We start from the raw sequence: 15113 nt of genomic DNA, 5'->3' as shown, positions 1-15113 counted from the left end.
CTATGGTAGACACTACCTAGTCAATATCCAGTGCCTACAGGAACTATATTAGTCGATTTGTGTCTTGCTAGTCGCTCCATTTAATAAAAAGGTAAGTAGCTTCTCTCTTCCCCAACTATTTTAATCTATGTAGACAAACCTCTCTGGAACTTTTACTTATTTTGTATGAAGGAATAGGAAGGGAAAGACCCTAAAACTTAAAATCTTGAAGGGATATAATATGTTTTAGCAAATAAAGTTTAGTTAAGAAATAATTAAAAAGGTAATTCTCTAATTTAGTTCCTATAAACTGATAAGGTGAGACAATGTGGAAAATAAAGAACTAATGAATACTTTTCAAACTACTTTCCCTCTCTCTTTAACATTACTTAACATCTAAGAGAAATAAAAAGTCTTAAATACAGCTACGTTTGGGGAGCATAACAGAACTAACTTTTCAAAGGAGAATTACCATTATTTATAAAATAAAATATAATCTTGGGAGTCTGAATTCCAGTGTTCTATCTCTATAGTCAGGGCTAGTCTTGGTGCTCAGGCAGAAGCACCAAGGAGCAATGCTCACTGCCCAGACAGCCTATCACTCAATTTGACCAAGATTCTTCAAAAAAAAAAACAAAACCGAAAAACTCACCAGTAGTATTTTCGTTGGACTCTGTTGAGATTCAGATAAAAATAGGAGGAACTTTCCCCTGCAGCCTATAGAAACATGTTAAGGAAACAGTTTAAGGTTTGTACTTAACTTTTAAAAATTCAGCTGAATACTGCAGATCATTCTACAGAAAAGTCATGTAAACAGTTATTGTTTTTATAAATAAGCTGGTGCTAACTGCACCTAATTGGTTAATAGGTTAGCTACATCTGTAAGAATGCTGATTAATATATAAGATCTTTCAGTTCCCTGTCGGTCAGTTCATTCACTTCCATAATTTTCTCTAAATGTTCCATGTATCGGCCATGGTCCTGCAGGAAATGAGGGACCCTCATGTTTTCAATAACTGCCAATCCTTTCAAGCGATCCACATCTTCATAAGAGACCTGAAAAGAGGAAGATGGGTCCATTTTTAAATATTGGTAACATCTTCCCTAAGTCTTAAGAGAAGCTTTATGGGGACTCTCCCTCAAATTACTTTAATACCTGCAAAATAACAAAAATCAGTGGCTTCCATTCCTTTACCATATTAAATAAGAATGTACTGAGGCACCTGGGTGGCTCAGTAGGTTAAGTGTTTAACTTCTTGATTTCAGCTCAGGTTGTGATCTCAGGGTTGTGAGATCAAGTCCCACATTGGGCTCACGTACTAGGCATGGAGCCAGCTTGAGATTCTCTCTCTCCTCCCCCACCTCTGCAGCCCTACTTTAAAAAATATATATATATTTATCTGCCTGCTAATACCATGACCATATAAAAAAACAAGTCAATATTTAACACTCTATCTTGGACCTATACCCAGTTTGTTTAGAAATTACACAACTAAACTTAATACAGGTATGTGAGAGACTCTAAAACCTAAACAAATGTCCGGACTAAATCTAAATGAAAGAACCCAGGAAAACTGTGTTTTACGTTAGATTCTCTTTGGGAGAAAGTATGCTATAAAAATGTTTTAATTACTTATATAAGAAGCCAGTCTTTCCTAAATATTTACATTGAGTTTATGAATGAAACTCTAAGTTCTATAAATTAACATTGCAACTTTAAATTCCAAAACATGGCTGGCTTTAAAAACTATTGTCTTCTGACCAACACCGTAACCTGATTCAGTAGAAAGGCTTTAAATAAAGAAATCATGTTCATTTATATTTTCATAAGTTTTAATTTTTTTTAAGATTTATCTACTAGAGAACACACACAAGCAGGAGGAGGGGCAGAGGGAGAAGCAGACTCCCCACCTAGCAGGAAGCCAACATGGGGCTCAATCCCAGGACGCCAGGACAATGACCTGAGCCAAAGGCAGACACTTAACAATTGAGCCACCCAGGTACCCCTTAAGTTTTAATTTTTAAGTTATTGAAATTATTTTATTATTTATACCACTAAGTGTAATGAAAATAGATTTGTTGTTGATAACTGGTGTGGTTTAGTAATTTTTTCTTCCTTCCTTGACTGAGGAGACCTATCCATAAATATGTCCAAGAGATAACAGCCTAGGTTTCCTTTTAGGTTTTTGGTGTTTAATCCATGTTTAGTTTATTTTTGTGTATTGTGTAAGAGGGTGGTCCAGTTTCATTCTTTAGCAGGTAGCTGTCCAGTTTTCCCCAGCACCATTTATTGAGAAAGTGTTCTTCACTGTATACTCTACTTCTGTCAGAGATTAAATGATCGAGGCTGTCCTGTTCCACTGATGCATGTATCCATTTTTGTATCAATTCCATACTGTTTCAATTACTATAGCTCTGAAGTATATCTTGAAATCTGGGATTTTTATGCTTCTAGCTTAGTTCTTGTTTATTAAGATGGCTTTGCTATTTGACATTATTTGTGGTTCCATACGAATTTTAGGATTATTTATTCTAGTTCTGTGAAAATGCTCCTGGTATTTGGATTGGGATTGCACTAAATCTGTAGATTGCTTTGAGTAGTATGGACATAATTAATTCTTCCAATCCAAAAGCATAGTGTATCTTCCTACTTGTTAGTGTCATTTTCAATTTCCTTCATTAATGTCTTCTAGTTTTCAGAATATAGGTCTTTCATCTCCTTGGTTAATTTATTTCTAGGTATTTTATGCTTTTAGTACAGTAAGTGGAATTGTTTTCTTAATTTCTCTTTCTGCTTTGTTATTATTGTATAGAAATACAATAGATTTCTCTATATTTTGTATCCTGTAACTTTACTGAATTCATTTATTCTAACAGTCTTTTGGTGGAGTTCTTAGGGTTTTTTTTTTTTTTTTTAATATATAGTATCAGGTCATCTGTAAATACTGATGGTTTTACTTCTTACTAATGTGGATGCCTTTTCTTTTTCCTGTCTGGCTGCTGCAGCTTCTAGGACTTCTAGGACTATGTTGAATAAAAATGGTAAGAATGGACATCTTTGTCTTATTCCTGATCTTAGGGGTTTTGAAAAGCTTTCAGTTTTTTCATTGCTGGCTGCTGGGTTTTAATTTATGGCCTTTATTATGTTGAGGTATGTTCCCTCTAAGCCTACTTTGTCAAGGGTTTTTATCATGAATGGATGTCGCATTCTGTCATTTTTTCTTCATCTATTGAAATGATATGGTTTTTATTCTTTTATTGATGTGATATATCATGACTGATTTGCAAATACTGAACTACCCTTGCATCCTAGGAATAAACCCCACCTACTCATGGTCAGTGATCCTTTTAGTGTATTATTGAATTCAGTTTGGGTATTATTTTGTTTAGGATTTCTGCATCTATGTTCATCAGAAATACTAACCTGCATTTTTTTTTTTTTTTTTTTTTTGGTAGAGATTTTGTCTGGTTTTAGTATCAGGCTAATGTTGGCCTTGCAGAATGAATTTGGGAATTTTCCCTCTTCTATTTTTTTGGAAGAGTTTGAGAATTATATTTACTCTTCTTTAATTGTTTGGTAGAATTCATCCATGAAGCCATATGGTCCTAGCTGTTGGGCGTTTTGTTTTTTGGGAATTTATTTATTACTGATTCAGTTTCATTACTAGTAAGCAGTCTATTCAAATTCTCTACTTCTGGGGCACCTGGGTGGCTCAGTGGGTTAAAGCCTCTGCCTTCGGCTCAGGTCATGATCCCAGGGTCCTGGGATTGAGCCCCACATCGGGCTCTCTGCTCAGCAGGGAGCCTGCTTCCTCCTCTTTCTACTGCCTTTCTGTCTACTTGGGATCTCTGTCAAATAAAATCTTTAAAAAATAAAAAAAAAAATTCTTTACTTCTTCCTGATTCCATTTTAGAGGATTGCATGTTTCTACTTTCTATTTCTGTAGTACCAGTTATTTCCCCACTTTCACTTCCAGTTTGAGTCCTCTCTTGATTCTGGCTTGATAAAGGTTTATCAATTGTTTTTCTTTAGAAAAACCAGATCCTGCTTTCATTGTTCTTTTCTAGCTCCTCTAGGTTAGGTTGTTTGAGATTTTGTCCCTTGACGTTGGCCTGTATCACTATAGACATCCTTCTTAGAACTGCTTTTGCTGTGTCCCAAAAGTTTTGGACCATTTTGATTTGTATACTCACTGTTTAGTAGCAGTAATTCTTCAACCATCCTGAATTTTTTTAATTTTTTAAATTTTTTTTTATTTTTTATTTTTTTAAGATTTTATTTATTTATTTGAAAGACAGAGATCACAAGTAGGCAGAGAGGCAGGCCGAGAGAGTGGAAGGGAAGCAGGCTCCCTGCTGAGCAGAGAGCCAGACGTGGGGCTCGATCCCAGGACCCTAGGATCATGACCTGAGCTGAAAGCAGGGGCCTTAATCCACTGAGCCACCCAGGCGCCCCTGGATTTTTTTTTTTAATATTTTATTTATGTATTTGGCAGAGAGAGAGATCACAAGAAGGCAGGGAGACAGGCAGAGAGAGGAGGAAGCAGGCTCTCCACAGAGCAGAGAGCCTGATGCAGGGCTCGATCCCTGGACTCTGGGTTCATGACCTGAGCCGAAGGCAGAGGCTTTAACCCACTGAACCACCCAGGTGCTCAATCCTGAGTTTATTATAGGAAAGAATGAGTAAACATAATAGATATAATACTGCAGTTGGTAAACACAATTTTCATTTGAGGAAAAGGGAGACACACATATGGAATGGGAAGAAAGATGTAAAAAACTTGCAGTGTGTGATGTGAATTAGAACACCCTATGATTTAAAATAAATACATGATTTGCTCACTGGAAAGACATAGAAGCATCAACATTCCAGAAGTAATAAGCACACCTAGTACTTGTTTTCTAAATACCATTTTCACTAAAAGGAATCCAGCCTTCCTTGGAGAAAATATCTTATCTGAGATTTGGATAAGATGGACCCAGAATATTTTACTTTGCCAGAAAACAGGGTGGCATGTTTTTAAAAACACAGGAGCAGCCACTGGAAGGGATGAATAAAAAAGCACTTAAGTCCATAATAATACTGTTAAAAGGGGGAGTGAAATGTAACAATTTGAAGATCTCTATTTTGCGACACTAGTGTAGTTAACTGATATGGGCAAAGATCATCAATGGATGTTAAAACCATTCCTTGAAAGGTTGTTAAAGAACAGTACATTCTTAGGTATTACCCCACAGATTACTTAATATAAAAAAGAAAGGTACCTTTTATGAGGGAGAGATCTGGCAGTAACTAACAGTAACCACTGGAATCTGAATCTTATTTAATCCTTAAACCAAGCCTAAGGAAATGATGACCTGGTGTGTTCTAGACTACATGCCACTGGTCTCACTCACCTTGCCCAGGGCAGTCAGTAGATGAAAGTCAATGGTCTCTCTGTACCGGAGAATTTGCAGGATCCCATCCAAGTATACCTGGTCTTTACTAAAGCAGCCTAGAGGAAGACAAGAGCTTTTATTTTCTAATATTTAAAAAAAATTACTAAGTAATTGCTACTAACACATTCCCTTTACTGTAGGCATCATTCCTAAAAAAAAAAAAATGGTAAATTAGAATTAACTATCTTCATAATATAAAATGCAAGGTCTTAGGTAGGACCAGGATAATGTGCAGACTGGTAGCTTCCCTTTATGAATTTCTTTTCCCCAGATTCCCATTCCCCATAGTTAAAACAGCATTTTTTCTAATTATAAAGAACCATTGATCATTTAAAATATAGCACTCTTCATAGCCTGAACTCCCATGTCCAAGGAGGCACTTGGGGCAGCAGGGAGGATGGCTATAGCTCAGTAAGTCTCATGGGGGCAATGTGGAGATGGGAGTTCAGAAACTCATAGTTTTTAAAAATACCACCCCTCACCCCATTAAAAACAGATATTGATACTCTTCCTCCATATGAAAACAAGAATTAGAACGAGATTTAAAAATAGAAGAAAATAGGGGCGGCTGGGTGGCTTGGTGGGTTAAGCTTCTGCTTTCGGCTCAGGTCATGATCTCGGGGTCCTGGAATTGAGTCCCGCATCGGGCTCTCTGCTTGGCGGGGAGCCTGTTTCCCCTTCTCTCTCTGTCAAATAAATAAGTAAAATCTTTAAAAAAAAATAAAAATAGAAGAAAATATGAAGACACAAAAAGGAATAGCTCATGAAATCTGAACTAGTTGAAGGGTTCCGCTTACAAAGAAAACTTTTCTCCCATAAGGACATAAATTGTGTAAATTTTATAAAATTCTGCTTTATTAAATGGACTAAAATTGTATTAAGAAATTAATTTTTTTCAGTATGCTAATAGCATGGGAATTATAGAAAAAAGGTGGAACATTTTTTCAACTAGAACATTTTTTCAACTAGGTTCAGATCTCATGAGTTGTTTGCTCCTACTTTTCAGGAGGAATAAAACTGTCCTTATCAGTAAAGACTTACAGGTAGAGAACATACATGGTATTTGGAATTGGCTTTAAAATACTATAGGAAAATAGGAACTTAGAAGAATAGATGATCCACAGCTAGGAAATGTTGATAATTACTAAGACGAAGTGATGTTTAATAAGGGTATATCCTATTACTTTTCTTTTGAAATCTGAAATTTTTCAAATTTCAAATTTTTAATATTAAACAGTTTTCTTTAAAAAAAAGTTATGTGAGACAACCTGGGTGACTCAGATCATGATCTCAGGTTTGTAGGACTGAGCCCCTCGCTGGGCTTCATGATCAGTGGGGAGTCTGCTGGAAAGTCTTTCTCTCTCTCTCCCCCTCCAGTTTTCTCACTTGTACCCCCCCCCAAATAAATCTGTGAAGAAAAAACTAGACTAACATGATAGGCAATATGAAAGCTCTGTGCCTCAGGGTACAGAGCACTAAAATACAGACAAGTTGATCTGAAAAGGAGATGGGAAATGACAGACACACTTTTGATCTGAAACTGAGCCTAGAGTGGCTTTGCATACATGAAAGGCAGGGGACAGATGTCTTCCTCCTCTCTGCTTCTTTTCTTGCATGGTCCTGGCTCTCAGGTACCACCACTTTCATACAACCACATCACAGACAATTCTTAATGCAGACTGGGCTGATAACATAACCATCACGGACTAGGGTTATTTCCAAGCTTCATTTGAGTTTTACATACTTTTAGAAGAAAAGAATGTAATCTTAAAGTCCAAATGACTTTTAAATGAACATTTTCTAATTTTTGCCCTTTTCTCAAAAGCATTTTTTGCCTTATAATCTACTATTTTATTAAAAAACAAAAACAAAAACAAAAAAAATTACCAAAAACTCTGTGGGCAATCTGAAGTCTTACAAGCTGACAAAACTTACACTTTCTATTACAGTAGCAAACTTATCTGAACAAGAAATGTTTGGAAATCTCAATATGCTTCTGAATCTCAATATGCAGCACTGTGCCTGTATCTCCTTGCCTCTATTTTCTTTAGAAAAATAAAATAATAAAAGTGCTAGAAATCTCCAGTGAAACTGACAAGTAAGGATCACAGACAGATGCTGAAACCATGAGATGAAAGGCTGTTGGGAAATAGGACTGTATCTATCACCTCAAAGATTACTTATTAAAAAGGAAAAAAAGGAAATGTATTTTTAGAAAAGAAAGAGCTCGCAATCCCCACCTGAAACAAGGATCAAAGTCATTATCTGTAATGGTGAGACAACTGGTCATGAGGTGGCTCCTGCTGTGTGATCTAGTATCATTTATGCAGTATTTTTGCCAAACACCCTTACCAGAATTTAATCATGAGGTAACAATCAATCACATCTACATTGTGGCCATTCTATAAGAACAGCCTGGATTTTAAGTAGAACTCAGTATCATGAAAAAAAGATGGGGAACACTGCTCTGTATTAAAAGAAGCTGAAGAGGCACAACCACCAATAATAATGCCTGGGCCCTGACTGGATCTAAATTTGAAAAAAAAAAACAAAAACAAAAACAAAAAACAGCTGTCAGGAATATTTTTGAAATATTTGGGGAAATCCAAATATTACGTATTAGTTAAGATTGTTGAATTTATGCTCACTTTCTTAAGTGTGATAATGATATCGTATTAGAAGAATGTCTGTATTCTTAAGAGATGCATGCTCAGGGGTTCAGGAATAAAAGAGCAAGTGTACAGTGTACTTTTAAAAAGTCACAGAACATTATTAAGTAAGTGCAAGACAACCCACAGAATAGAGAAAATATTTGTAAATCATAGAGCTTCGTAACTAGAATATACAAAGCACACCTACAACTCAATAATAAAAAGACAAATTACCCAATTAAAAATGGAGAAGGGGTCTATTTAGACCCCTTCTCTACAGAAAATATGCAATGAATGCACATGAAAAGATGCTCAACATGATTAGTCATCAGGGAAACCCAAATCAAAACCCCAATGACAAAGGACTCACCGGGAAGATGGTTGAGAAAGGATCCTAAGCTCACCTTGGCCCAGGTAGACCTAGTTATGAATACCCATGTCAGTGTAAATACCCAACAGAAAACAACCAACAGACTGGCAGAACAGACTCTCCACAGCTAAATGTAGAGAAGAGATCACACTGAAAAGGGTGGGTAGGGCAGAGATGTGGTCAGAAACCAAACTGACCCAGAAGACTGTCCTCAGGAGAGGACACCGCTTAAGGATGGGGAAGGGTGAGAGGAACACTGCGAGCAAAGAGAAAGGAGAGGAGCAGACCCTATAACACCTACCCCAAACATAAGGGACCCACACTGCAGAAACAAATCCCTATAACGTCTGGCTTCGAAAGCCAGAGGGACTTAACTTCATGAGTTCTTATAGTTAGTGGGGCTTAATACGAAGAACTTTAAAAATCACCAAGCTTAGATTTGGGGGAGCCAGGGAGCAAGAGGAAATTGAATCCTTGCCCTTAAAGAGACAGCATAACAAACAGCCCCACTGAGATACAGCATAGAGCAACATTAGGTAGGGTATATGAGAAGGAGATTTATGTTTACTAATCTCAGAGTATGTGCTGGAGGAGCAGGGATCTTCAGGAGACTCCTCTAAGAACAAAAGAGCTGACAGGTGCCATTCCTCTCCCTGCCCCAGCCTAGGTACATAGACACATGCAAGAACAAGCATACTCTCCGCCTAGCTTGTCAACAGCATACCCTGCTCTCTCAGCCCACCCTTGCAGGAGTTCTCCAAAGCAGCTGCAGGTCTCCTCACACAGCAGACCCTTCACACAGTTTCCAAACAGCACACCCTACCCCTGCAATCTCCTGTGAATCCACCCCCTCCAACCTGGCCTCCACAGGAGTTTTCCCAGACAGCTGTAGGTCCCCTCCAGCAGACCACTGGGGATCTCGCTGGCCCCACATGCCTGGCCCCAAATACACAGCACTATAGAAGCTCTTCTTCATAAGGCCACTCTTCTAAAGAGCAGGAGACAGATGCAGCTGAATTTCCTAACACAGAGTCAGAAAAAACTGGGAAGACAGAGGATATGTCCCAAATAAAAGAACCAGACAAACTTAGAGCCAGAGAGCTCAACAAAACTGTTTATGCAGTATGCTTAACAGAGAATTTAATGGTCAAAGAGAACATTAGACAGTGGTGATAGCTGCACAACTCCATGAATATTCTAAAAACCACTGAGCTATATATTTTAATGGGCAAACTGTAAGTCAAGTGAAGTAGAGCTGTTTTTAAAATGAGAGCAAGAAAAAGCAGAACTGGCAAAATGTTAATAATTGGTGAATCTAGAGGATGGGTAATATGTGTGTTAATTCTATCATTTCTATATTTGTACAGGTTTGAAATTTTTCAAAATGATAACTGAATAAAGAATGCTAACAAAATATGGTTTGGGAAAACTAGGATTGACCTCAAGTAACAAAGGTTTAATTTTTCACTAGTGAGTGATTTCTCTGGTGGATAAGGATGTAATCAAAATCAACAGACAACTAACCATAAGGCAAACATACAATCAAGGGACACCCACCTGGTTGAGAAGTATCAGTCCATCCCCTCTTGGCTCGTACACAATAATCCCATCTGGTATTGGGGTCCTTGACAAACTTTCCAATATCTTTGAAGAGTTCGCAAAAAGACATTTGGCTGGCTCGATAAACAGTGTAGTAGAGGAGGGCCGCCCTCCATAAAAAGGGGTCTTTTCTAAAAAGGACGCTGTGAATACTTGCCAGTCCTTCCTCTGTGGGATTGTTTGGCTTTAGCTCATGTTTTTTACGGCCAGTCCAACTGTTCCATGGCTGCTGAAGGTTGTTAATACCTCGAAAATAATGTGTGCCTATGGAGAAGAAAAGGCATGTGAAAAACGAGAAGTGACATTTTAATTCTTTTCCAAAAAAGATTCTACCAACAGTTCTAAAACCAAATTGATGTGTACCTGTGAATCAAAACAAAGTGGAAAAGGACCTGACCCTAAAGCTTTTTGAAGGAGGTACTCTTGCCTTCAGAAGGACTGCATGTATCATTCAAAGAAGTGTGACTTTTGTACAATTTATTTTCTTAAAGGGAAGAATCAGAGACTTGATATCTGAAAGGAATCCAGCATTCAGTTCCATTTCCCTTGGTTTCAGAAACACAGGTGAACTGAAATCCAGGAGTTAATCCAAGCTCAATACAGCTACATGGTACTGAAAAAATCTAATCTGAACTGAGACATTAATATCATAGTTCAAATGAAAACTAACAATTTCATTACCTTTTGCCAAATACTGCTAAGAAAAAACCCATTATAAAAAAGTTTCTTTGCAGCTGATTTCTGATATTTTAAGTGAACAAATGAAGGGCTATCCCTACCTATTTCATGCCTCAGCATTCCCTCCAGCCAGTGCTCACGTGCTGTGGAAACATTAATGGTCAGTGTTGGGCACCCATTTACCACGGTCATTGAAGCTCGGGAAAGCAGATCTTCAGTGAGATGAACTACAATCTAAGAAGAGGACAAAAATATATTTATATAAAACAAAATGTAGAGGCTGGGGAGAGGAAGCTTTTACAGGAAACAAGAGACCCATAAACCAGTACATTTTTATTTCGCTTGTGCCAATTTGAATCTCCCGATACCAAGAAGATAATAATTACTTCTGACCTTCCCACTTCTAAGTATGGGCAATTCAAGAGCCTCTCCTGGACTGAAGAAAAGTAGAGGGCTGTGCTGAGGAAGCAGTGCCCTGTCGTGCTCTCAAATACAGCCCCCCCCCCCCCAGTTAAAATGATGCAAAGGATGGTACACAAGCCAGAGACCACTTCACTGCTTGGTCATTCTGAACTGGCTGCTAATAAGAGGAGGCCACTGAAGCAAATTGCTTCATTATAATTTTCATTAAAAAACCCCCATAATCCCATAGGCTTTACAGAAAGGGTAGTATAAGTAAAGAAAAACACAAAGAAGTTGAACACAACAATTCAATATAGTGAGATCTCTGGGTGACTAATTTAATGAGCAGTTAAAATGCCAACAGCATCTCGTGTCACTCCCGATTCATACCTCACCCAGGCAGCCTTCTTTCATCATGTACTTCCGAACATGACTCCAGATTCGAGTTTTAGATAGCAGGCTGCCACCAGTGGCCTGCTCAAACTTTTCATAACTTCCATATTTCTGTAAAGTCAGTTCCATAATATTGATGGACTGTAAAAAAACAAACAGGGATAATGAAAATAAATAATCTCTTATTACTTGGAGATGAGTAATAAGCCAGTTATATTCTTAGGGATCATGACCTGTGCTGTGTTTATTGACTTCCAAATGAAACTGCAAGGGAGGTACCATATCTAATTCTAAACAGCTTTCACTCATTGTCACAAATTTTTACAAACGCCTCTACAAATCCTCTTTCCCTTCACAGCCTAAGAGTTAAAGGTACTAGTGTTGTCATTTGACAGGCTGAGAAGGCAAGGCAGAGGGGCTCCTTGGCTTCTCTAAGACCATCTGGTGGTCTGGCAGGAGAACTCAGAATGGAAGTTATGTCTCCAGATTAATCACTAAATTACAACTGCCATTTAGATAAAGAGAAAAAGAGCCCCAAGTTTTAAGAACACTCAAAAGAAATAGCCATTCTTCTCTGATAATTTATAAATCTAAAGTTTTCTAGGGCTCGTCTTTCAAATAAAACAGTCTCAACATTACTAAAAACACTTTTATCTTTCATTCAGGGCAGGGTACTACCTACTACTCATTCTTTATAAATGTTTACATCAAAAGAATATGAAAGTTGAGATCTAAATACAAATATGCAGAAAGGAAGACTTTAAAAAGCTAGAGATCACCAGTATCTTGGGAAAGCCACAAGGAAGGAAAATATAAGGAAAATGATCTTTAAAAAATCTTTTGGGAAAGAAGCTAGAAAATCCATTTTATGATGTCTAGTTTCTGGACTACTGTCAGACAAGAAAAGATTTTACAAACAATAAGCTTTAGAGTTAGACTAACTTCTTGTGTTGATGTCCCAGTTCTGTCCCTGCTCTGGCTGTGTGACCACAGGCAAGTCATTTAACTTTTTACCAAGCCTTTCATTTTTAAATGGGGTAACAATGTCTACTTCATGGTTTTGTTCAAAAAATTTAGTCAATCTTTGTAAAGCACAGCGTCTGGGGCCTAATAAGTCATCAGTACCTGTCAGTTATTACTACATCATCATTGTTGTCATCGGTACATTCATTCTTTCTAAATGCCACCACTGTAGATAGTATGCCCAACACAAAAACTAGAAAAACTCACACACTACAATTCAACATCTATTTCCCTGTTGGAAAAATATGTATTACTAATAAACAAGGCATGTGTCATAAAGTTATAACAAGAAATGGCTTCAACAAGCTTTGACTGGCTTTTGTTCCCAAAAGTGTTATCAAAAAGGCTACAATTCAAAGTGTGGTCCAAAGGCTGGCAGCATTGGGTTCATATCTGAGCTGGTTTCAAATGCAGAATTTTACCCCCACCATACCTATTGAATCAGAACAAGATCCCCAGGTGATTGATGTGCATGGTAAAAAGAAGGATCTCGGAGAATTGGAATACAGCACAAAAACCCCAGATGCTAATTATTTATATGACAACTATTTATAATTAAAAGAATGAAAGCTCACAATTAAAAACCTGCTTCAGCAGATTAGCAAAACTTTTTGCATATACCAGTCTAATGATGACTAGTCATCAATGTATCAGAGTGAGAAGAATATGAGAAATCTGGCCCTAATTCCAAGAAAGACAGAAGTAGTACCTTCTATATTAGACCATTATTTAGACCTAAAAAAGGTTAAGGAAATATATTATAACCTGCAATTACAGGCTTTTAAGTATTTACTTAATTTCAGATAAAAATAGCTTTTCTAGCATATGCTTACTCACAAGAAAAAATGTTATTTGGTTACTATGTAGTCCCCCCTTATCTGCAGGGGATATGTTCTAAGAGCTCAGTGGATGCCTGAAATTGCACTGAGTACCAAACCCTATGTACACTATGTTTTTCCTATACAAACACACCTGTGATAAAGTTTAATTTATAAATCAGGCATAGTAAGAAGCTAACAGTAATAATAACAAAATAGAACAATTATACCACTATACTGTAATATGAACGTGGTCTCTCTCTCAAAATCTTACTGAACACTCTTCTTGTGATGATGTGAGATGATAAAATGCCTATGTGATAAGATGAAGGGAGGTGAATGACACAGGCAGCATTAGGCTACCACTGTCCTTCTGACCACATGTCAGAAAGAGGATCATCTGCTTCCAGACCAAGGGTGATCTTAGGTAACTGAAACTGCAACATAAGGGGAACTACAGTGTTTATTAAGTAAGTTATAAGCAGTTTACAGGATTAATTAAAATTTAAAAATTAATTAAAAAATTAAATACAGGTGTCCCATTAGTATTAGTAGAAGGCTAGTAAGTATTCATATCCATAATAAGCATTCATATTCATAATGGGAAACAAAAATTTGATAGGGAATTTATACTGAGAAAGAACCCTATAAATGTTAGGATGAAACATGCTTGGCAGTTTAACAACATTTAGGCAAACTTTATACCCATGTACTAAATACTGGATCAAAGAATGAATAAAAATAGTGGGGTTTTTTGGGGGGGTTGATTTTTCCAACAAAATGATATACAACAGAACACCACATCCTTCATTTCATCTTGCTACTGGCATCACAATAGCAACACTACCTGGGAGCTATACTGATGTTCCCCAAAGGTTAGGTTAAAATGATGTCATGTGCAATACTTTTCTTTAAAGAGCCTATTTTCAGGGCACCTGGGTGGCTCAGGTGGTTAAGTGTCCAGCTTCAGCTCAGGTCATGATTCTGGGGTTCTGGGATCAAGTACCATGACAGGCTCCCAGGGAGCCTGCTTCTCCCTAGCCTTCTGCCCCTTGCCCCCTTGTTCTAAAAAATAAATTAAAAATCTTAAAAAAAAAAAATAAAGTACCTATCTTCTTGTCATCTGTGTTGATTTCTTCATCAGTTTTTCAACTGGTCCAACATAGACAGATTTGTCAGTGAGCATACAGATCTCCAGGGTCCTTCACTGACCTCCAGAAATAACTTCCCAATCTTATCTGCATTGGAATAGCCCCCAGCACAGAGAAAGAAACAGTGGCTAAATGGGTGGATAAATTCAAGCTTCCCGGGAGAAGTCAGAAATGCTGAGTGGTCACTTCATCAGTGAATATTTTTATGTTACCATTTCTGCTTCCCTATGTAGCCTCAACTGCAGGCTACAAAAATTTTATGAGTATGATCTCAGCTTTGGAAAAAGGAAGAGGCAATAAGCAATTTAAGAAGGCACAAGGAAACCTGTAAGAATATTCCCAAAGGCTGCTGTTCCTGTTTGGGATGGAGTGATGGACTGCATTGAGGTTTATTATCTGTACTTTTCAGAAGTTTTAAAATGCTTTATAGTATGAATATATTAATGTTATGATCAAGGGGAAAAAGCCATTTTCCTGTTTTACTGAAGTATGACTGACAAAAATTATATATATGTAGGTCATACCATGTGATGTGTTTTTTAAAGGGGTACAATGTAAATATCTAATATCTGTACACACTATGAAATGATTACCATAATCAAGTTAATTT

General features: G+C 37.3%; 1 protein-coding gene across 8 annotated transcripts in view; it reads right to left on the bottom strand.

The window, feature by feature from the left end:
• Positions 1–334: 334 nt before the first annotated feature.
• Positions 335–15113, bottom strand: part of KIAA0895 (KIAA0895 ortholog) — a 91615-nt gene continuing 76836 nt past the window's right edge. For 5 of the 8 annotated variants that reach the window (XM_032871600.1, XM_032871594.1, XM_032871608.1 and 2 more), the window contains exons 3-7: positions 11509–11652; positions 10818–10950; positions 9997–10302; positions 5377–5474; positions 339–1035 (exon numbers count right to left, since the gene is read on the bottom strand). In XM_032871600.1, the coding sequence (XP_032727491.1) occupies positions 874–1035; positions 5377–5474; positions 9997–10302; positions 10818–10950; positions 11509–11652 (843 nt within the window). In that variant the 3' untranslated portion in view covers positions 339–873. Of the gene's footprint in view, positions 1036–5376; positions 5475–9996; positions 10303–10817; positions 10951–11508; positions 11653–13633; positions 13704–15113 lie in introns of those variants that run through there. The other 3 variants (XM_032871631.1, XM_032871575.1, XM_032871585.1) reach the window with 3 other exon arrangements.

This window comes from Lontra canadensis, unplaced genomic scaffold (genome assembly GCF_010015895.1).
Source record: "Lontra canadensis isolate GAN:19392208 unplaced genomic scaffold, GSC_riverotter_1.0 scaffold2, whole genome shotgun sequence".
In the NCBI taxonomy this organism is placed as follows: domain Eukaryota; kingdom Metazoa; phylum Chordata; class Mammalia; order Carnivora; family Mustelidae; genus Lontra; species Lontra canadensis.
This window is presented reverse-complemented; position numbering and strand designations above follow the sequence as displayed.